At 44.5% G+C, this 24,737-nt stretch overlaps 1 protein-coding gene across 1 annotated transcript in view; it reads left to right on the top strand.

Annotated features, from left to right (window-relative positions):
* LOC142276144 (uncharacterized) overlaps nucleotides 1–24,282 on the top strand; it is a 165,015-nt gene extending 140,733 nt beyond the window's left edge. The window contains 1 exon segment of the mRNA XM_075332600.1: nucleotides 22,588–24,282. Coding sequence (XP_075188715.1) covers nucleotides 22,588–23,597 — 1,010 coding nt within the window. The 3' untranslated portion in view covers nucleotides 23,598–24,282.
* The last annotated feature ends 455 nt before the right edge of the window (nucleotides 24,283–24,737 follow it).

Below are 24,737 nucleotides of genomic sequence, written 5' to 3'. Positions count from 1 at the left end.
ATTAATTTCTGTTTTAATTGAATTTGGTGATTTCTAACAAAGTCGATAAATTTGGTACATTCGAATAGGGACCTTTTCTGTAATGCGATAGCACAGGTTTTAGCATCCAGAAACTTAAATTTCTTTACGAATGTATAAATCAAAGAATTTGATTTGACATTAGAAATGACCTCCCTATATAAACGTTCAAAAATGGACATAAATGAAAACGTACCTTCATTCTGTTCAATTTGTAATTTCTTCAACATCTCATAATTTGGACTATCTTCATTTCTTTCACAAGAAATCAGATTCCTCAGCCTATTGATATCATTATCATTTGGACAATCAAATGTCTCATTGTCATAAGACTTTCTTAATGCCAGCTGTCTGAAAAATTGTTGTGGTATACACATATGGAATATCTGAGTTTTCTCATTATTGGTTAAATTGAACTTTTCAACAAAACTTTCAAATATTTCTGAATTTCTGCACACATGTATCTTGGGATCATATGTAGAGATGAGCGATGTTCGAGGTTCACCAATTTCATGTTCAAGTGATTTTAGGGGGTGTTCGAGTCGTTCGACGAACTCAAACGATTTGCTAAAAGTTTGGCAGTTTGAGTTACGTTCGAGAACGGTTCGATCACCAAAAGCGTGGCTTTTTACAGCTACGTGTGCAGGGAGCCATTGCTGGCAGCCTCCGGTAAGCTGGTAACCAGGGTAAATATCTGGTATCCAAGCAAAGCGCTTTGGTTAGTAAACCAATGTTTACCCTGGTTACGTGTGCAGAAATCCCCGAAAGCCACACAGAAGCACTTCCGTGTGACTTCCGTCGGATGCCGCTGCAGTCTGTGTCCCGCTCCAGCTCCAGCCCCGCGGCTGCCCGCTCAGCAGTGTTCGCAGCTGCCCGCACTGTACGGTGTCCGTGGCTGCTGTCACTGCAGTGTCAGCATATGCCCGCACTGTACGGTGTTCGCGGCTGCTGTCACTGCAGTGTCAGCATATGCCCGCACTGTACGGTGTCCGCGGCTGCTGTCACTGCAGTGTCAGCATATGCCCGCACTGTACGGTGTCCGCAGGTGCCCACACTGCAGTGTCCGCAACTGACCGCACTGTACGGTGTCCGTAGCTGCCCACACTGCAGTGACAGCAGGCACGGGCATGACAAGCGCTGCCGTCAGGAGGTTAGTGAAGTTCCTTACCTGCGGTGACGAAGTCCTGCCCTCCCGACGCCAGTGCTGTCATTGTCCTCCATGGCCACCGCTTGTCACTTCTCCTTTCGCTGCCGACCCGAGACTGTCACTACCGGTGACATCACAGGCACCCGCGATACTTGGTTTGTGAAGGCGGCGGTCATTAAACTCAGTGACAGCTCTGCTGTCAGGAGCGCAGGAGATCGTCACCGCAGGTAATGTACCTTCTATCCTCCTGACAGCAGCACTTGGCATGCCCTGTAGTGACCTGGGCTGACCTATTGATGTTGAGCTGAGGTCACTGCATTGCTCTCCCAGCCAATATGGAACATTCTGTTCTTCATTGACTGGGACATTGACTATGTTATGGATCGTCATGGTACCCCCTTGGATTACAACAGACCTGGATTTGTTTTTCTTTCTAATAAATTGGTGAAAGAGGGAATGTGTTGGGGAGAGTTTTTTCCAATAAAAATGTGTTTGTCGTCTATTTTCTTTTTTATTACTGACTGGGTTGGTGATGTCGGGTATCTGATAGACCCCTGACATCACGAACCCCAGGGCTTGATGCCAGGTGACATTACACATCTGGTATTAACCCCATATATTACTGCGTTTGCCACCGCACCAGCGCAACGGGATGAGCTGGAGCGAAGCACCAAGATTGGCACATCTAGTGGATGCGCCACTTCTGGGGCGCCTGCGGCCTGATTTTTTTAGGCTGTGAAGGGCCAATAACTATGGACCTTCCCAGCCTGAGAATGCCAGACCACAGCTGTCCGCTTTCCCTTGGCTGGTGATCTAATTTGGGGGGGACCCTACTTTTTTTTTGTAATTATTATTATTTATAAAATAATTATAAAAAAAGAGCCTGGGGTGACCTCCACATTGGATCACCAACCACGTTAAAGCTGCCAGCTGTGGTTTTCAGGCTACAGCCGTCTGCTTTACTGGCTGGCTATCAAAAATGGGGGGACCCCACGTCAATTTTTTTTTAACTATTTTTTTAAATAAAAAAATTAATGGGCTTCCCTGCATTTTGATTGCCAGCCAAGGTAACGCCAGGAAGATGGGGGTGGCAACCCGTAGCTGTCTGCTTTTTCTGTGCTGAGAATTAAAAATACCGCGGAGCGCTACGTCATTTTTTTTAATGATTTAGTTTAACAGCACTGTGATGTCAGGCAATCAAAATACAGGGTTAGGCATTTTTTTTTTTTTAGTTCTTTAAATAAATAATTAAAAAAAAAATATATGGGCTCCTGCTGCATTTTTTGTATTGGTAGCTAAGGGTAATCCAAGCAGCCACTGGCTGCTAACCCCCACTGCTTGGTGTTACCTTCACTGGCAATGGAAAATCCAGGGAAGCATTTTTTTTTTGCCAAAAAACTAAAAAAAAAATGTCATGAGCTTCGCCATATTTTTGTATTCTAGCCAGGTACAGCAGGCAGGTACGGGCTGCCCCCAACCCCCAGCTGCCTATTTGTACCTGGCTGGGAACTAAAAATATAGGGAAGCCCTCTTTTTAATTATTTCATGAATTTCATGAAATAATTATAAAAAAAAACGACGTGGGCTTCGCCCTATTTTTGTGTCCAGCCAGGTACATTTAGGCAGCTGGGGATTGGAACCCACAGGTTAGCCCAACCTTTCTAGGCCCCTCTGCTGCAAATTGCAGTCCGCAGCCGCCCCAGAAAATTGCACTTTCATAGAAGTGCCATCATCTGGCGCTGTATCCAACTCTTCCAGCAGCCCTGAAGCCGGGTGGATTGCTGGGTAATAATGAGTTAATACTAGCTTTGTTTTACTAGCTAGTATTAAGCCAGAGATTCTTAATGTCAGGCAAGTTTGACCTGGCCATTAAGAATCTCCAATAAAGGGTTAAAAAAAAAGCCACACAGAGAAAAAACACTTTAATAGAAATAAATACACAGACACTTAGAGACTCCATGTTTATTACTCCCTGTCAGCCCTCCACGATCCATGGTCTTCTTTCTCCTTCAACCCATGCAGCTCTGCTACATCAGGCAGCACAGCATGGTAGGAAGAACGCTGCTGCTCCCCGTGCAGTCTATTCTCTCAGTGAGTGAGCAGAAGCTGCGTGCTGTAAGCGGTGACGACACCGCTGACATGCGGGTTACCATAGCAACGGTGCTCCGATCACGTGACTCCCGGTGCCGCAATTTACCGGCTGTGACAGCTAGTCCCTGCATGTGGGCTGACTCTGTAAAGAGCGCCCACATGCAGGAACGGGGAGTCGACCATGTGCCAGAGCATTTCGCCGGTACACGGACATGCTCAAACGAGCACCGCGTACCGGAGAGATACACTGACAGGACCTAGCATGACGTCATAGCCATGTGACCAGTCTGTAGCCAATGAGATAATAGACACGTTACTGGTCACATGCTATTTTGACAATATAAAACAAAGCTCCGGCACACTCCAAAAAAGAGAAGAAAGTCGTATTTGTGAAGTATTTTTTATTATTTAACTTGTGTATAGAAGAAGTCCAACGTTTCAACCTTAATTTAGGTCTTTGTCAAGGACATTTTAAAACACAGTCAATGGTTGAAGTTTTGCTAGGCAACGGTTGTTGCATCAGATATAGACAGCTTATGAGGTGGTATACCTTGCAATACTGTATATCGGAAATAAGGACATAGCGGTCCAAGGAAATGATAAATTGGCTCTTTATATCTTATGTCATGAATTAGGATGAATATCCAGAAAAGGGAAAATAAGTGAGAACGCAAGAGTGCAACTACATGTTCAACCTTCAGTGGTGGTTCAGGGTGTGACATCTATGAGAGGGGAGTCCCCCTCTCCCCTCTCCCCTCTCATAGATGTCACACCCTGAACCACCACTGAAGGTTGAACATGTAGTTGCACTCTTGCATTACCTTATACGATTCCTCTGCAGCCAGAGCACCTTCATTTCAATCAGATCTTATCTAAACCCCTGAAGAGCCTGGGGAGTTGTTTAACACGCTCATACAGCGTTCTCACTTATTTTCCCTAACTTACACAAGTAATTACACAAACTTACACAAATAATAAAAAATACTTCACAAATACGACTTTCTTCTCTTTTTTGGAGTGTGCCGGAGCTTTGTTTTATATTGACAATTCATTTTTCTCCGTGCACCCACTTATTGAGTGAGCCAGGTTTATCTTACCTTTATTTACATGCTATTTTGACGTCACGATAGGTCCTATCATCAGTGCTGGTTACCGGGAGGATGCAGCGATTATCGGAAGGAAAAGCGGCGGGAGACAGAGTGCAGGACGCGTCGCGGGGACCTGTAAGTGTTATGGCAATGTTTATTAACTGTATGTCTACATGTATAATGTGTTTTTATGTGTTTGTGTTTGCCTCCCATTGTTTTCAATGGGGTTCAAACCGAACCGAACTCGAATGCTAGGGGGGTGGCTCATCTCTAATCATATGCAGGAATTAATTTATATAAATCCAAAAGGTTCTTTCTGAGGTTAATTCCTAGCTTAGCCTGTTCTATCTTTAGAAACTGACTATCGCCATTTTCTCCTCTCTGCATGTGTCCTTCTCTGGCTCCTCCCCCTTCTCTGACTCCTCTCTGCACGTGTCCTTCTCTGGCTCCTCCCCCTTCTGGCTCCTCTATGTAATTTCCTGCCTCACCACCATCTTTTCCGGCATCAATTCCGGGGTACTTAAAATCACCTTCAACGGACAGCAAATGTCTGTAGCCATCTTGGGGACGATTTTCATCAGATACGGTTGCACAATTTTTGAATTTCTCTAACACTAACTTGTGAAATTCGTGGACCAAATGACAGCCATTCCTAATTTTCTGTTTCTCTCTATTAAAAGACATTGCACGTTCTACATGTTAATTCTCAAGTTCACATTTCCCATAAAGGCTTACTCAGAGCTCCTCTATATTAGAAATATCTGAGTATGTGAACTGTAGTTTACTTTGTTTAGAAAAGGAAGATAAAATCCATTGTCTTACCTTGACTGAACTCTTTTGGGACTTAACTCTTCTTATGGACTGACTTATCCTTTTTCCTCCAAAGACACGTCAAAGGATGATCTTCTGTGACTTTGCGAACTCTTCAAACTTCATTTAAACAAACTCATGCGATTTGAAAACTCATCCGTATTTTTAGGTTCTCGTTTTGTGCAATTCCCTGAGGCTTTTGGACAAGTTCGTTATTCATCAGCACTGCCCCCCTTTGTACAAAAGGTTAGGTTAGGGAAATGAGACAAAAAACAACAAAAAAACGGCAGTAGCCAGCGTCAAAATGGAAAATGACCACACAGGCCAAAATGGGAAAAACAGCTGTCAATCAATGAAGCTGACTCGCCATTGTAAAAAATATATATCCCTTAAATATATTTTTCTTCATATATGCGATGAGATATACGAACCAATAGACTTCAAAAATGTAAAAATAAATAATGTATTTTATATTGAGTAAAAATAATTGACAAAAATAGAAGAGATGATTAATTACAGAAAAAGAAAACAATATTCTTCATTAGTTTACGTGAGGAGTTAAAGAAAGTCAATTTATTTACTAAATCAGTAGAAGTCTTCATTCATCTTTCCCTGGATCCTGAATGGATAGGCAAGGATGATACACTGCAGGCCTGCCAGCATGTGTTACCATGGTGGGTCTTCCATGCATCTCACATGCTGCAGATTGACTGTCCCGAGCAAGAGTGACCCCCCCCCTGAGAAGTGTCATGTTATATATGCAGCTGTTCAAAACCATATAGGGAGATTCTGCTGTACACATGAGGTAAGCCTCCAATATACACAGGGCTGTCACATATATACTCCATATGTCCTAATATTCTAAGTTTAGCTAGATGTATTCATAATATTTTATGTTTTTACACCTTAACACTTATAAATGCAATTAAAACTAGGAACGCATCAGACATTGTAAACACACGGCTCCGCTCCGTGCACCTCATACACACACGGCTCCGCTCCGTGCACCTCGTACACACACGGCTCTGCTCCGTGTACCTCGTACACACGCGGCTCCGCTCCGTACACCTCGTACACACGCGGCTCCGCTCCGTACACCTCGTACACACACGGCTCCGCTCCGTACACCTCGTACACACACGGCTCTGCTCTGTATACCTCGTACACACACGGCTCCGCTCCGTACACCTCTTACACACACGGCTCCGCTCCGTACACCTCGTACACACACGGCTCTGCTCTGTATACCTCGTACACACACGGCTCCGCTCCGTACACCTCTTACACACACGGCTCTGCTCCGTACAACTCGTACACACACGGCTCCGCTCCGTACACCTCGTACACACTCGGCTCCGCTCCGTACACCTCGTACACACACGCCTCTGCTCCGTACACCTTGTACACACACTGCTCTGCTCCGTACACCTCGTACACACACGGCTCCGCTCCGTACACCTCGTACACACTCGGCTCCGCTCCGTACACCTCGTACACACACGGCTCCACTCCGTACACCTCGTACACACACGGCTCTGCTACATCCACACTGTAAACCCCTCCTGACCCCACACATAAACTTCCCCTCATCCAGCACCATGACACCCAGCACAGCAGAGTCCTGCATACACTGAGGAGCTGATCATGTGACCCCTGACTCCTCCCCTCCATGTGACATCATCACAGGTCCTGTAAGCACAGAGCAGCCATATATCTAGTGTGCGGCTCTGCAGGTGGAGGTAGGTGCAGGGTATTATATATCTAGTGTGCGGCTCTGCAGGTGGAGGTAGGTGCAGGGTATTATATATCTAGTGTGCGGCTCTGCAGGTGGAGGTAGGTGCAGGGTATTATATATCTAGTGTGCGGCTCTGCAGGTGGAGGTAGGTGCAGGGTATTATATATCTAGTGTGCGGCTCTGCAGGTGGAGGTAGGTGCAGGGTATTATATATCTAGTGTGCGGCTCTGCAGGTGGAGGTAGGTGCAGGGTATTATATATCTAGTGTGCGGCTCTGCAGGAGGAGGTAGGTGCAGGGTGTTATATATCTAGTGTGCGGCTCTGCAGGTGGAGGTAGGTGCAGGGTGTTATATATCTAGTGTGCGGCTCTGCAGGTGGAGGTAGGTGCAGGGTATTATATATCTAGTGTGCGGCTCTGCAGGTGGAGGTAGGTGCAGGGTATTATATATCTAGTGTGCGGCTCTGCAGGTGGAGGTAGGTGCAGGGTATTATATATCTAGTGTGCGGCTCTGCAGGTGGAGGTAGGTGCAGGGTCTCTATTATTTGGGGTCATCATTATCATTAACACCTTCAAGTCTCATCTATTTTCAACTTTAACCAGTTCAGGACCAGTTTCCCGCTATTCCTGACCGCCTCATTTACATTCAGTTTAACCCCTTAAGGACGGAGCCAGTTTTGTACTTCATGACTCGGCCATTTTTTGCAATTCTGACCAGTGTCACTTTGACAGGATTCGAGAGGTGACGCCAAAAAGTGGACCCCACGGTTTGTTACCCACTTACTTATGAGCGTGGTGATTCCCCACATGTGGTCATAAACCTGTGTTTTGACAAATGGGAGGAGCCGGAACAGAAGGAGGGATATTTGAATTGTGGAAAGCAAATTTAGCTGAAATAAATTGCGGGCACCATGTTGCATTTTGTAGGGCCCTTCAGGTACCTAAACAGCAGAAAACCCCACAAGTGACCCCAGTTTGGAATCTAGACCCCTCAAGGAATTTCTCTAGATGTTTGGTGAGCACCTGGAACCCCCGGAGGCTTCACAGAATTTTATAACGTTTAGCCGTGAAAATAAAAAAATACATTTTTACAACAAAATTATTACTTTAACTAGATAGCTTTTATTCACAAGGGTAACAGGAAAAAATACACCATAAAATGTATAGTGCAGTTTCTCCTGAGTACACAGATACCTCATATGCGGTGGAAATCAACTGCTTGTGCACATGGCAGGGCTCGGAAGGGAAGGAGCGCCATTTGACTTTAAAATTAGCGAATGCCATGTCGCGTTTGGAGCTCCTGAGGTGCCTAAACAGTCGAGCTCCCCCACAAGTGATCCCATTTTGGAAACTAGACCCCTCATAAATTTTATCCAGGGGTATATTGAGCATTTTGAACCCACGGGTACTTCACAGAATTTGATAACCTTAGGTCGTCATATTAAATTATGTTCATTTTATTTAACAAAAATGTTGCTTTAGCACCAAATTTCTCACTTTTTCAAGAGGAAACACCAAAAAGTGGACACCACAGTTTGTTATACAAATTTTTATGAGCTCCTTGATATGTGGCCAAAAACCTCTGTTTGGACAAACAGGAGGGCTCAGAACAGAAAGAGCACCATGTGAATTTTGCAAAAGGTGAAATAAATTGTGGGCACCATGTCGCATTTGCAGGGCTCCTAAGGTACCTATACAGCATAACCCCCCCCCCCCAAGTGACCCCATTTTGGATACTAGACCAATCAAGAATTGTATTCAGGGTTACAGTGAGCATTTTGACTCCACAGGTACTTCACAGAAATGTTGTTGTAGTGCCAAATTTCTCACTTTTAGGCTGTGTGCCCACAATCCGGCAACACTGCATCTAGGACACAGTGTCAGCCCTTCTGCAGAGATGCAAGTGTTGTCCACATGAGAATGCAGCTGCCCATGCCCACGATCCGGGTTCAGGCCGCTGCAGACTTTATTTTCCCTACGAAGAACAATATCATCTCCACAGCATAAACTGACATCCTGCGTCTCAGGAAGCCACGCCGCTGGTCAGTTTATACTGCAGAGAAAAGAATCACGGTGTGCAGGAGATTTCTAAACATCCCACCACTGTTCTTGTACTGCAAAACACTCTGCGTCCGAATCACTGCAAATCCTGATCGTGGGCACACAGCCTAATAAGCTAGAATGGATAGATGGCTAGATAAATAGATGTCAAACACATATAAAATGTCCCACCCCCCTGCATATTCTAAGCTGGCACCATTTAGTGACTTTCATGTGGCACTAAAGAGTGTTTAACCTTGTATTTAGCTAAAAAAAAATAACTAAATAATTAAAGAAGCAACAAAGCAAAAAAAAAAACAGCTAGGGTAAAGCAGACGGCTGGAGACCACAGCTGTCAGCTTCATATTGGCTGATATTCCAAAATGAAGGTCTCCCCATGCTGTTTTTTAATTTATAAATAATTTAAAAAAAGTGGGATCCCCCTGTGAAGGGGTCCTGCTCCCATATCACACAATCAACAGAGCGAGAGATGAGTGAACAATCCGAAGCATATTTATTCCTTGCAACATAGAATGACCATCAAATAATCCACCACACAGAGGGTAAAAATAGTCCAGAAATGGCATACATGTCCCGGAGTTCAGTCACACTCCTCCAGCAGTCCTTCTCCAGGGAAATCGGGGTTCTCACAGTGTGTTTGGGGTGCTGGCCACAGCCTCGGCGTCTCCCTCAGAGGTTCAATCTAGCTTCATCTCTCTTATAAAGGCCACGTCTCACTAAGTGACATTGCTAGTGACGTCGCTGCTGAGTCACGTTTTTTGTGATGCAACAGTGATCTTGCTGGCGATGTCGCTGTGTGTGACATCCAGCAACGACCTGGCCCCTGCTGTGAGGTCGCCGGTTGTTGCTGAATGTCCTGGACCATTTTTTGGTTGTTGCTCTCCCGCTGTGAAGCACACATTGCTGTGTTTAACAGCGAGAGAGCAACGATCTGAATGTGTAGGGAGCCGGCTTCTTCGGACGCTGGTAACCAAGGTACACATCGGGTAACCAAGCAAAGCGCTTTGCTTGGTTACCCGATATTTACCTTGGTTACCAGCGTCTGCAGCTTCTAGAAGCCGGCTCCCTGCTCCCTGCACACGTAGCCAAGGTACACATCGGGTAACTATAAGGAAAGCGCTTTGCTTAGTAACCCGATGTGTACTATGGTTACCAAGCACAGCGTCGTTACACGGGTCGCTGGTGGCTGATCTCTGATCGCTGTGGAGATCTGCCTGACTGACAGCTCACCAGCGACCATGTAGCGACGCTCCAGCGTTCCCTGCCAGGTCAGATCGCTGGTCGGATCGGTGGAGCGTTGCTAAGTGTGACAGTACCTTCAGTCTCACCCAGGATCACTAATCTCTCAGGTAAACAGAGTTTAGGTGGATCCCAGGCCCCCTCCCCCAGACCTAGGCACAGAAGCACTTCAAGGGGATATAACCTAACTTAATAGGACAAACAATATATCAAATAGACAGACCACCACACACAAAATATGAACCCACACAAAATGGTACATAACCCACAATATCACACCATTACACCCCACAAATTGGATTTCCAGCCAAGGTAAAGTGGACAGCTGTAGTCTGGTATTCTCAGGGTGGAAAGTCCCATGGTTATTTGGCCCTTCCCAGCCTAAAAATAGCAGGCCGCAGCCACCCAGAAGTGGCGCATCCATTACATGCGTTAATCCTGGCGCTTCACCCCGACTCTTCCCATTGCCATAATGCGGTGGCAAATGGGGACATACAGTACAAACCAAAAGTTTGTACACACCTTCTCATTCAAAGAGTTTTCTTTATTTTCATGACTCTGAAAATGGTAGATTCACATTGAAGGCATCAAAACTATGAATTAACACATGTGGAATGAAATACTTAACAAAAAAGTGTGAAACAACTGAAAATATGTGTTATATTCTTGGTCCTTCAAAATATCCACCTTTTGCTTTGATTACTGCTTTGCACACTCTTGGCATTCTCTTGATGAGCTTCAAGAGGTAGTCACCGGAAATGGTTTTCACTTCACAGGTGTGTCCTGTCAGGTTTAATAAGTGGGATTTCTTGCCTTATAAATGGGGTTGGGACCATCAGTTGTGTTGTGCAGAAGCCTGGTGGATACACAGCTGATTGTGCTACTTAATAGACTGTTAGAATTTGTATTATGGCAAGAAAAAAGCAGCTGAGTAAAGAAAAACGACAGTCAGTCAGTCCGAAAAAGTGGGAAAACTTTGAAAGTATCCCCAAGTGTAGTGGCAAAACCCATCAAATACTACAAAGAAACTGGCTCACATGAGGACCGCCCCAGGAAAGAAAGACCAAGAGTCACCTCTGCTGCGGAGGATAAGTTTATCCGAGTCACCAGCCTCAGAAATCACAAGATAACAGCAGCTCAGATTAGAGACCAGGTCAATGCCACACAGAGTTCTAGCAGACACATCTCTAGAACAACTGTTTAGAGGAGACTTTGTGAAGCAGGCCTTCATGGTAAAATATCTGCTAGGAAACCACTGCTAAGGACAGGCAACAAGAAGAAGAGACTTGTTTGGGCTAAAGAACACAAGGAATGGACGTTAGGCCAGTGGAAATCTGTGCTTTGGTCTGATGAGTCCAAATTTGAGATCTTTGGATCCAATGACCGTGTCTTTGTGCGACACAGAAAAGGTGAACGGATGGACTCTACAGGCCTGGTTCCCACCGTGAAGAATGGAGAAGGAGGTGTGATGGTGTGGGGGTGCTTTGCTGGTGACACTGTTGGGGAATTATTCAAAATTGAAGGCATACTGAACCAGCATGGCTTCCACAGCAACTTGCAGCGGCATGCTATTCCATCCGGTTTGAGGTTAGTTGGACCATCATTTATTTTTCAACACGACAATGACCCCAAACACACCTCTAGGCTGTGTAAGGGCTATTTGACTAAGAAGGAGAGTGATGGGCTGCTACGCCAAATAACCTGGCCTCCACAGTCACCAGACCTGAACCCAATTGAGATGGTTTGGGGTGAGCTGGACCGCAGAGTGAAGGCAAAAGGGTCAACAAGTGCTAAGCTTCTCTGGGAACTCCTTCAAGACTGTTGGAAGACCATTTCCGGTGACTACCTCTTGAAGCTCATCAAGAGAATGCCAAAAGTGTGCAAAGCAGTAATCAAAGTAAAAGGTGGCTACTTTGAAGAACCTAAAATATAAGACATATTTTCAGTTGTTTCACACTTTTTTGTTAAGTATTTCATTCCACATGTGTTAATTCATAGTTTTGATGCCTTCAATGTGAATCTACAATTTTAAGAGTCATGAAAGTAAAGAAAACTCTTTGAATGAGAAGGTGTGTCCAAACTTTTCTTCTGTACTGTAAATGGGGTTGTTGGGGTTAGGGTTAATGATGTCACAGCATCTATCAGATACTTGACATCACTAACCTAGTCAGTAATAAAAAAAAAAAAAGACAAAAAAAAATTATTTGAAAAAAACACTCCCCAACACATTCCTAGCTCTTTCAGCAATTTATTGAAAAGAAAAAAAAAATCTGATCCGCCGTAATCCATTTTGGAGGTCCTACGACGGCTTTGTACCTTCCAGAACATGGGTGGCACACTTTTTGAGAATGTATCCCCCATTTTCTGGAAGTGCAAACCTTCCATGGGAGGAGTGTGGGTGCTACTGCACTCACACTCTTCGGGTCCACAGCAGGGCAGTGTGAGCTGCAGTGAACTCAGTGTCACTACTAGCAGGGAGCCGGCTGAGAGCCGCTCTGCACATGGGGTGACCTGGCTGGACCTGGGGAGAACTTTGATGTTGCATCTGACAGATACGACAGAACTCAGAGGAGAAGGATGATCCATTTTAGATGATCGGGTGGGGAGGCATTTTGGCCATATTGGGGGACCGGGGTAGGCGACTTATCTCCCATCTGACATGATTGATCATGCCAGGTAGGAGATAAATCTTTTATTTCTGCCCAAATTGTGATCTTCAGGGTATGAGCTACCCTTGGAAGCTGAAACCACGGAAATTTTCCAATGCTGCGGGGCGGTATACACTTTATTTCTTTATTGCTTACCGGCAGCAGCGGGAGGGGATTAACACTGACCGCTAGGACATAATTTTACTGCCCGCGGTATTTAAGGGGTTAAAGTCTACGAGCTCCGAAACCAGTTTAGAATATCTAATCTTTTTTATTTACATAATTTTTCTAGTTTAGGACGGAAATATAATGTGGGCACATTTTGTAATTGGGTTGATTTTCACTATTTTGCAGCATTCATACGAGAAATGGGTGGTAAATTGTGCGTCAGCGAGTGCACAGATCCGTACGCCATGTGTGGGCCCCTCTTCTTCTGTTAGAAAAAAGAATACATCGAATCCTAATTCCAATGCCCTGTTCTTACCCGAAAAACTGGGAAATTATTTGTTTTTGCACTTTCTTATTTTCCTACTGTTATTACATAGCACATTTCATATTGAATATTTGTAAGTACTCAAATGATATCTCACCTCCCTTATCTCCATTATTTTTCCATATGGGCTCATCTCCTTCCTATTCAGGTCCCTACAATATCGGATCCTCTCAGTAGAGATCTTCTATAGAAGAGAATTCTCCTGATTGCCCCGTGAAGGATGGATATGGACAGGGACAAGATGGCGGAGAGGATATTACACCTCACCCTAGAGATCCTCTTCTGGCTTACTGGAGAGGTGAGAGATTCTGATGACGTCACATTACATCATTCTTATCTATGGGAATAACGGATGGACAGAACTGGAGAGGTGAGGACTCTGGAAATGTCTGGAGTGAGATTTATTACTGTGTCTCTCCATAACCAGGATTACACAGTAGTGAAGAAGACCTCTAGTGAGCGCTGTCAGGCCCCTGTGTCTGAGGGATGGGGAAGACCCCTGAGCCCAATCACGGGGCCTCCACCTCACCCCCCGATACATGAGGACATCAATGACCAGAAGATCCTAGAACTCACCTACAAGATGATTGAGCTGCTGACCGGAGAGGTGACACTGCTGGGAATGCTGGGACATTATACAGTAACGCTATGAAGGGATCGGGGGTGATGGTATCATTGTATGTGTCAGGTTCCTATAAGGTGTCAGGACGTCACCGTCTATTTCTCCATGGAGGAGTGGGAGTATTTAGAAGGACACAAAGATCTGTACAAGGATGTCATGATGGAGGTTCCCCAGCCCCTCACATCACCAGGTAATAGACAGGACTAAATACACACGGCCTATAATTATCTGTATGTAAGGAATGAATTCAGTCCCTGTATGTGTCTCCGCCATTTCTATCCAGTAAGAGGACAACACCAGAGAGATGTCCCCGTCCTCTTCTCCCACAGGACTGTAAACAAGAAGCTCCCGATGTTCCTCAGGATGTGTTTCCTCCAGCTCTATCCAGTAAGAGATATCTACTCATGAACTTTCTACACTAATCTTGTCTTTACATTTTTAGGCTTTCTGCTGTGGGTTTTTTCAGCTGTATTTTCTTTGCTTCTGCTTCTTTTGCTGTTTGTTTCTAGTGTCTTCTCTATGTCATTATGAAGGCAACTCAAAGACCTGCAGAGGGTTTCTGAATACCCTGTTTCCCTGAAAATAAGACCTACCCCGAAAATAAGCCCAAACATGATTTTATGGGATTTTTGGAGAATGCTTGAAATATGAGCCCTACTCCAAAATTAATTCCTATTTACAGTCAGAGCCAGTGTTGGAAGGAGTCAAAATGCGCAATTTTTCAGATTTCCCAGTTTCTCAGGGACCCTATCAGTTGTATTCTAAGGTTGATTGTTTAACCCTGGGCGATTTTCCTTTTTTTTGTGGGGGGTTTTTTGCTCCACTTCTTTCGAGAGCCATAACTTTTTTTATTTTTCCATCAATTTTTCTACATAAGGGATTGTTGTTTATGTAGTTTTAAATGAAACCATACATTTTACCATATAGTGTATTGGAATAATTTCAAGTGCGGATAAACTGCAAAAAAAAGGGCAATCGCATAATAATTTTTGGGATATTTTATTCACCATGTTCACTATACGGTAAAACTGATATGTCTTTGTGATGTCTCAGGTCGGTACGAGTTTGTAGACACCAAATATGTATAGGTTTACTTTTATCTTAGGGGTTAAAAAATGTGTTTGCCGCTACGCCGTTTACCAATCAGATTGATTGATTTTATATTTTGAGAGATCCGGCGTTTCTGATTGTGGCGATATTAAATATGTGTATTTTTTTAATTTTTTTAATTCTTTAGTTTTCAATGGACCGAATGTAGGGTGATTTGAATTTTTAAGTTTTTTTTAAACTTTTTTTTTTTTTTACTTTTATTTTTTGTATTTTACTAGCCTCTTAGGGGACTATAACGATCAGCTTTCTGATCGCTCTTCCATTTCTCCAGATCACAGCTACACAGCTGAGATCTGGAGAAATGCTGCTTTACTCTCACACACGTCTGTCTGCCGGCATGGAGAGAAAGTAACTCATGATAGCTACAGGCAGGGCCGGATTATAGGCTGGGCAGGCAGGACTCCAGCCCCAACACCCCACCACAAGAGCATCTAAGGGGGCCCCTGTGACGGGGTATGCGACAGAGCAGTAAGGGACGCAAGGCCAAGGAACAATCCAAGAAGATTTAATGAGGCAGGGAGCATAAAACATCCAATATTAAAATGGTTCTTTAGAGTCCACACAAAGGAAATAGGTCCGGGGGCGCCAAGGAGAATGCAAAAGTCCTCAAAGTCCAATCGTCCATGTACGGGCAATAAGGAGCCGGCCTTAGCACAGGTCCTCACCCTTCACTCAACAAAGCATAACTAAAAACTAAAACATGGGGCTGAATCTCCCACCCCTCCTTAGATCCACCCCCTTAACATTTGCTACTTGTAGCTAGAAAAGGGTTCCTAGACACAGCCTCCAGAGATTGTGTACTAGGCAAGCCCCCTGCAGAGGAGAACAATATATATATATGCAACCCCCACCAAATCAATGACAATAGCTACTGGTGAAGCCTGATTGCAATATGATGCAGGCTGGGGGAAAGGTATGGTCACTTACATCCCAAGACATAGTATTACAGCAAATACAGTGAGAAGGTAAAATACATCATGACAGCCCCCACCACCAGGGCCGCCATAAGTTTTTTAAGCCCTGGCTGGCCCCTCTTCACTGAGCACACGGGCGGCACTGCTCCTTAATCTTCCTGTCTGGCCGCTTCAGACATGGCTACGCAGCACGCTGTGCGTGTTCAGGTCCTGGCAGATCATGTGAAGAGGATCCCTGCGTTTTCTCTGCTGTCCAGATAGGACCTGCAGAGCTCAGTGCAGGTCCGCACTCTCCTCCTCCTGTGCTGTGATTCATGGCTTCTCTACTCGACATGGAGCTCCTGGCCAGTCAGAGGCTGGTAAGATCGATGTGTGATGACAGCTCGTGAGAGGAGTCCGGGTCTGCTATACTGTGCACTGTGGTGGTCTGGATGGAGTGCTAAAACAGGGTCTGTACCTTGGTATGTGATTAGGGGCTGAGGGGCTGTATATATTATAAGAAGGTGGGGGGGTGTTTGAGCTGTGTATGGCCCCCCAAATCTGTGTGTGCACATACAGTATCTCAACTGCCCCCAGCACAAGCTAGAACCCTTGTATAAAAAGGAGATAATTAAAACAACGTGTAAGAGCAGCAGAGCTGTGTGTGTGCGCAGAGCTGTGTGTGTGCGCAGAGCTGTGTGTGTGCGCAGAGCTGTGTGTGTGCAACAGCTGTGTGTGTGCAACAGAGCTGTGTGAATACGTACTCTTTGGGCAGCAAAGTTGTGTGTGTGTGTGTGTGTATACAGTAGTACTTTGTGTATTGTAGTGTTGTGTGCATGAAGGCAGCAGAGCTGTGTATTTTTCTGTCTGTACATAGGAAGCAGAGCTGTGTCTATACAGTATTTACTCTTTGGGCAGCAGAGTTCTGTTTGTGTATGTATATACCAGTGCTTTGTGTGTAGTAGTGCAGTGTGCATGAAGGCAGCAGAGCTGTGTGTGCTGCTTTGTCTGTACATCTGCAGCAGAGATGTGTGCAACAGTGCTATCAGGATGTGTGTGTGTGTGTGTGTGAAGCAGAGCTGTGTGACTGTGTATGTATGCATCAGAGCTGTGCGTGCTGCCCCCCAGAGCCATCTGTGCGACCCCCCCAGACCTGCATGGGCCCCCCCAGAGCGCTATGCCACCCATCCCAGTAATGTGTATGCCCCCAGAGCTGTTTGCCACTCTAGTAACATCTATGCCCCCCAGTAATGTTTATGCCCCCAGCCCCTCCTGTAATGTATATATTGTAGCCCCCAGCCCCTCCTGTGATGTATATACAGCAGTGCAGTGTCAGTATGCAGTCATGTCTGATAGTGATGGCCACCAATCAGTGCGGCACAGCCACATACCCTGGAGGAGCTGGACGGAAACAAGCGGGGAGGTGAGTGAGGCTGCTGGTGACTTCCCCATATTAATACATCTAATGCGTCTGTATGTATGATGTATGTATCTATGTATGTCAGTGTATATGACTGTAGACAATCAATTGAAGGCGGATCCCGGCACAAAACGTCCAAAAAATGGTCAGAAGTATAAATAAAACTTCACATTTATCCAGAAAATAAAAGCAGTATAAAATAAGCTCCTCCGATCAACGCGTTTTAGATGCAATCGTCCTTCGTCATGATCATGAATCATTTTCTTGTCATGATTCATGACTAAGGACGATTGCGTCTGAAATGCGTTAATCGGAGGAGCTTATTTTATACTGCTTTTATTTTCTGAATAAATGTGAAGTTTTATTTATACTTCTGACCATTTTTTGGACGTTTTGTGCCGGGATCCGCCTTCAATTGATTGTCTTCAACCTTCCTTGTCCAGCGAGCACAGTCCGGATTCTCCTCTAAGAATGTCCCCTGTTGTGGTGAGCTGATACACTTTTTTTTAGTGTACATGACTGTGTATATATTATGTCTGTTTATATGTATCTTTGTGACTTTGTCTTCAAATATGTATATGCACGTATGCCTGTATGTGTATGTGTATGTGTATGTATCTGTATGTGCGTGTCTGCGTGTGGATGGGGCGACTGAGACTTTTTCACCCGGGGCCCACAAAAATCTGGAGCCGTCTCTGGTTGTCTTAACATAGGGATCAATAAAAAAAGTGTGAATAAATCTACTTTCTGTGTATAAGTGACGGCTGTGAGTTATCCTGGACTGTATCTGTATTGTAGTTCTGTAAATCTGAATGTGGCAGAACAACAATTTATATCTAATGCTACAATTCGCGCTCTACTGTTATGGCTAAAAATGTTAACGTTATTGGGCCCCCACCAGATTTTACTCCCAGGGGCCCCCACCAACCTTAATCTAGCCCTGGCTACAGGAGTCATCACATGACCCTGTGCTACCATGACAACCATCGGAAGTCACGTGATCACATCACATTTCTTCTGATGGCACTGGGTAAGTTATGCTTATGTTGGCGCGCTGTTACATCTCGCTGTCAGATTTTGACACCGAAATGTAAGGGGTTAATAGGCGCGGGTGGAATGCGATTCCACTCACGTTTGGCAAGCACACGTCAGCTGTTGAAATCAGCTGATATGAGCGTGGATCGCCGAGAACTTTCCACGGCAGGATGCGGGGATTAACCTCACACGATCCATGATGTACCCAGTACGTCTTCTGTCGTGAAGAGGTTAAGGACCTTTTGATGACTTCAAAGTCATGTGACATGAGGTAACTAAAGGTCTCTTAATTGCAGGAGTCTAAACTGAGCAGGACACAGGCTGGCATGCAGAACTGGTATTAGGGGAAAAGGAGAGCAAACTGGGCAATTTCACAGGGCCCTTATTCTCCTAGGGGCCCCATTGTTTATATGCCAATTATAGGACTGCTTAAGGAACCTTTTGACATCACGTCATGTGACCAAAGGTCTCTTAATTGCAGGAGTTAAAGCTGAAGAGGAGATAGGCTGGTGTGTGAGTGTTCACACCATTTTTAACCAGCTTTGCCAAAATGGCAGAGTTACAACCGCACACTGAAATGCAAAAGGTTTTCATCTACTAAAGAAGATGTAATAAAATTATTGCTGTAGAGAATGTGAACTACTGGCAAACTACCCTGGAAGGAATGGAGACCCCTACAGAAGGAGATTTTACACCTAGACCCTGATTCATGAGAGCAATTATGGCAGAATTCTGGCATAAATCACTTCAAACGTTTTCAAAAAAGTTTGTGCAACACAAAGTTGTGAAAACAATTGTGACTTTTGGAGGTTTCACGTCAATTTTAACCAGCTTTTTTCAAAATGGGCAGAGATTGGCCAGAAGAAGGGTGTGATGCCACCGCTTCTCTAATTGATAACAAACTGCGGCGTTCCCTATGCCAGAAATCTCCCTCCAGTACCTGACATCATTTTTCAGTGTTCATCGCCGGTCTTGACGAATTGGAGTCGTACTGTTTATCTGCACAAACCGCAAGACCCTGCTACCTGCTTTGGTTACAAAGGTAACAAGGAGATTTTAGTAGGTTTTGACAACATTCATGATGGCGTCAGGATCTGTGGAAATAATACATTCTGGTACTCTGCATGTTATCTTCTCTGATGCCTGTGAGCAGCGCAGGTAGACGCAGGCGAGGAACCACAGGCTTGGGCAGGCTAGCAAGAGTTATTCTCTGCTGGGCTGCCTGTTAATATCTTTGATCACATGCTGTGGAGGAGAAAGTATCGGTCTCTCCCCTTCTGTATATGTTGGCTGGACTATTTAATTATTACCAGCTATAGTTTACGTTGTGATAACACGCTCCGGGATCGCCTTTGCTGGGTTCAAAGGGCACGTATTCACCTCAGGCAGACAGCCGAATTCAAGGTGTAACTGACGCTTGGTCAGGTTTATTGCAGTGAAGCATAAACAAAAAAGAAAAAAAAACACCAACAAAATAAATCCTTGCCTGTCCGGCACTAACTATACACAGTGTTATCCTAACTACCAACTGGAGGGCTTCTCCCTTCCAGCTAAACCATACAAACATCAGGCACTGCTCCTCACAAGTGTCTCCTACACAGCCAGGCTTACTGTGTTCCCAGATGGAGACCCTCCCCCAACTTCCCAGATTCCTTTTACCTCCGTCCTTCACCTCCCATTAATCCATTAGTAGCCAGGTGATCCTGGCCAGGCTAAGTCACATAGGACCGATACCGGGGTGAGATATACCTGCCCTCATCCACTAATCCCACATGAGTCTCACAACGTATACTGGTCTGGTGAGGTGTTGTGATCCAGAATTATCGATACTTGTTGTGCATTATTACTGTGAACTGTTGTGTTGTTAACCTTTGTTGTCTTTTTTGTTGCTGCTTTCCTGCTATTGCTTTTCTCCTGAGTGTCTCACTGTTTATTTCTATAAGCTTGCAATGTGTCCCTACTGTCTTAATCTGTGTTTCCCATCTGTTTTAATCTGTTTTTCCATCCTATTCCTGCCCCTTCCTTCCCTGGGGGGATAACAGATTAGATCTTGTCAGGAGAATAGGCACAAGACTCCGGCATCTCCATGTTCAGGGGTAATCCACAGGTTAGGAATAACTTAGGGTCCCCCAGTGTGAGGGACAGTATTGGAGCCCCTGTCCCTCATTATCATCCTGCAGTCACATTGTCACAATCAATCAGATTATTTACTGCAGCATATTCCAGAGAACTGGTGCTAGGAATGGGAGATCCGAATTAACGAAGATGTAAGTGTTAGGCCATGTGCGAATTTGCCGCAGGTATGTCCACAGGTTAACCGCAGCTGCTCCCCGGAATCTACAGCTATCCGTTGCTGTGGAATTCAAGCATTTTTGTTGCGGTGAACCTGCGGGACAAGTGCGGAAATACCTGCGGAAGTCCCGCCCTCTATCTCCATAGCGGAAAGGCAGCACATCCGCAGATATTTCCACATGAATAATTGACATGCAGTTACCTGCGGCTGCAGCATATTCTGTAGCTGCACATACCGCAGCATTGATACAGCACTCCCCAAATCCCATAGGATAACATGGGGAGTTTCTGTACTTGCATAAACCTGCAAATTTATCTGGAAAATCCAGATAAATCCACGGGTTGTCCGCAGCAAACTCCGCGGGTATGTTGTCCCGTGGGCCCATAGCCTTAAGGGCGCTTTACACGCTACAATATATCTTACGATGTGTTGGTGGGGTCACGTCGTAAGTGACGCACATCCGGCATCGTAAGTAACATTGTAGCATGTAACATCTACGTGCGATTGCGATTGAACGGTAAAACGTTCATCGCATGCACGTCGTTCATTTCCTAAAAATTGAACGTCAGGTTGTTCATCGTACCCGGAGTAGCACACATCGCAGTGTTTGACACCCCGGGAACGATGAACAGATCTTACCTATGTCCTGCAGCTCCCGCCGGCAATGCGGAAGGAAGGAGGTGGGCAGGATGTTTACGTCCCGCTCATCTCCGCCCCTCCGCTTCTATTGGCCGGCTGCCGCGTGACTTCGATGTGATGCCGAACGTCCCTCCCACTCCAGGAAGTGGATGTTCGCCGCCTACATCGAGGTCGTATGGACGGGTAAGTACGTGTGACGGGGGTTATTCGTTTGTGCGACACATTCAACAAATTAAACGTGCCGCACATACGATGGGGGCGGGTACGATCGCATACGATATCGTATGCTTAATTGCAAGATGTAAAGCAGGCTTTAAGCCCGCTTTACACTCTACAATATATCTTACGATGTGTTGGCGGGGTCACGTCGTAAGTGACGCACATCCGGCATCGTAAGGTACATTGTAGTGTGTGACAGGTACGTGCGATTGCGATTGAACGTTAAAACGTTCATCGCATACACGTCGTTGAATCCTGACGAATTGCACGTCGGGTTGTTCAATGTTCTCGAGGCAGCACACATCGCAGTGTGTGACACCTCGGGAACATTGAACAGATCTTACCTGCCTCCTGCGGCTCAAGTCGGCAATGTGGAAGGAAAGAGGTGGGCGGGATGTTTACGTCCCGCTCATCTCCGCCCCTCCGCTTCTATTGGCCGGCTGCCGCGTGACGTCTATGTGACGCCGAACGTCCCTCCCACTCCAGGAAGTAGACGTTCGCCGCCCACATCGAGGTCGTATGGACGGGTAAGTATGTGTGACGGGGGTTAATCGTTTGTGCGGCACGTTCAACAAATTGAATGTGCCACACATACGATGAGGGTGTTGCAAATCGCATACGATATCGTATGCGAAATTGCAACGTGTAAAGCAGGCTTTAGAAGTCGAAATTGGACAACAGATTCAGAATATGGTTTAAAAAAATAATTGTACTTTCAAGATAATATCATTATAAAATAATAATATTGTGTTTATTTTTAGCAGATGACTATACTGGAAGTTCAGATGGACCTCTAATATCTTCAGAATTTATAACAGATGATGAAAGTATCACACATGATGCATATGAAGAGCATGCTGTTGTCCCAGATATACCTTCAGTCCTTCCTAGGAAATCTCTATCATCTGATCTTTTCAAAAAAGTCCAAAATTCCGATTTATCACAGAAATGTAAGCAAAATAAAAGTTACAGAAGGGATGTGGAATACGAAACTGCTCCTACAAGGGAGAAACCGTTTTCATGTTCAGAGTGTGGGAAATGTTTTATTCGGAAATCAAATCTTGTTGTGCATCAAAGATCTCACACAGGTGAGAAGCCATTTTCATGTTCAGAGTGTGGGAAATGTTTTATTCGGAAATCAAATCTTCTTGAGCATCAAAGATCTCACACAGGGGATAAGCCATTTTCATGTTCAGAGTGTGGGAAATGTTTTATTCGGAAATCAAATCTTGTTGTGCATCAAAGATCTCACACAGGGGAGAAGCCATTTTCATGTTCAGAATGTGGGAAATGTTTTATTCGGAAATCAAATCTTCTTGAGCATCAAAGATCTCACACAGGGGATAAGCCATTTTCATGTTCAGAGTGTGGGAAATGTTTTATTCGGAAATCAAATCTTGTTGTGCATCAAAGATCTCACACAGGGGAGAAGCCATTTTCATGTTCAGAATGTGGGAAATGTTTTATTCGGAAATCAACTCTTGTTGTGCATCAAAGATCTCACACAGGGGAGAAGACATTTTCATGTTCAGAATGTGGGAAATGTTTTATTTGTGAATCAGACCTTGTTAGACATCAAAGATCCCATACAGGGGAGAAGCCATTTTCATGTTCAGAGTGTGGGAAATGTTTTCAAAGGAAATCAAGTCTTGTTGACCATGGAAATCTTCACACAGGGGAGAAGCCATTTTCATGTTCAGAGTGTGGTAAATGTTTTACTCAGAAATCATATCTTGTTATGCATCAAAGATCTCACACAGGGGCAAAGCCATTTTCATGCTTAGAATGTGCTAAATGTTTTACTAAGAAATCAAGTCTTGTTGACCATAGAAAACTTCACACAGGGGAGAAGCCATTTTCATGTTCAGAATGTGGGAAATGTTATATTCAGAAATCAAATCTTGTTGTGCATCAAAGATCTCACACAGGGGAGAAGTCATTTTCATGTTCAGAGTGTGGGAAATGTTTTATTCAGAAATCAGATCTTGTTAGGCATCAAAGATCTCATACAGGGGAGAAGCCGTTTTTATGCCCATAATGTGTTAAATGTTTTACTATGAAATTAAGTCTTGTTTACCATCAAAAATATCATACAAAAGAAACAATTTTTATGTTCTGAATGTGGAAAATGTAATTCTCAGAAATCAGATTTTGTTAAACATCTGAAGAAGCCGCACAGGGAAGGAACCTTTTTCATGTTGTGAATAATTGAAATGTTTAACTGGTAAATCAAGTCTTGCCGACCATCAGAAAACCAACAGAGCGGAGCAGCCATTCTTGCTTTCAGAATTTGCTAAATGTTTTTTATCATTAATGAGGTCCTGTTGTCAGATGAGTCACACGGGAGAAGCCATCATGATGTATTATAATTCAAAGGGTTTTATCCAAAAATCATCTACAATTGCTCAAGTAAGAATTGGTGAGGGAAAGAACACTTTCTTTTTAAACTTATCATATTTTTTGGACCATAAGACGCACCTAGGTTTTGAAGTAGGAAAATAGGGAAAATGATTCATGCAAAAAATGTGATACTGTTGGGGGGGGATTTTCTGCTGACACTGTTACGGGGATAAAATCCCCCAATTCTGTACTAATGTCCCCCATCCTAGGCCCCTTCCAGGTATATGTGTCTCCCATACTCGTATATATGTCTTTCATCCTGGTATATATGTTGCCCATCTTTATCCCATCCTGGTATACAGTTAGGTCCAGAAATATTTGGACAGTGACACAAGTTTTGTTATTTTAGCTGTTTACAAAAACATGTTCAGAAATACAATTATATATATAATATGGGCTGAAAGTGCACACTCCCAGCTGCAATATGAGAGTTTTCACATCCAAATCGGAGAAAGGGTTTAGGAATCATAGCTCTGTAATGCATAGCCTCCTCTTTTTAAAGGGACCAAAAGTAATTGGACAAGGGACTCTAAGGGCTGCAATTAACTCTGAAGGCGTCTCCCTCGTTAACCTGTAATCAATGAAGTAGTTAAAAGGTCTGGGGTTGATTACAGGTGTGTGGTTTTGCATTTGGAAGCTGTTGCTGTGACCAGACAACATGCGGTCTAAGGAACTCTCAATTGAGGTGAAGCAGAACATCCTGAGGCTGAAAAAAAAAGAAAAAATCCATCAGAGAGATAGCAGACATGCTTGGAGTAACAAAATCAACAGTCGGGTA

The sequence above is a fragment of the Anomaloglossus baeobatrachus genome, unplaced genomic scaffold (assembly GCF_048569485.1).
Source record: "Anomaloglossus baeobatrachus isolate aAnoBae1 unplaced genomic scaffold, aAnoBae1.hap1 Scaffold_393, whole genome shotgun sequence".
Taxonomy (NCBI): Eukaryota; Metazoa; Chordata; class Amphibia; order Anura; family Aromobatidae; genus Anomaloglossus; species Anomaloglossus baeobatrachus.
The sequence above is the reverse complement of the archived record's forward strand: the minus strand, read 5'-3'. Positions and strand labels throughout refer to the sequence as shown.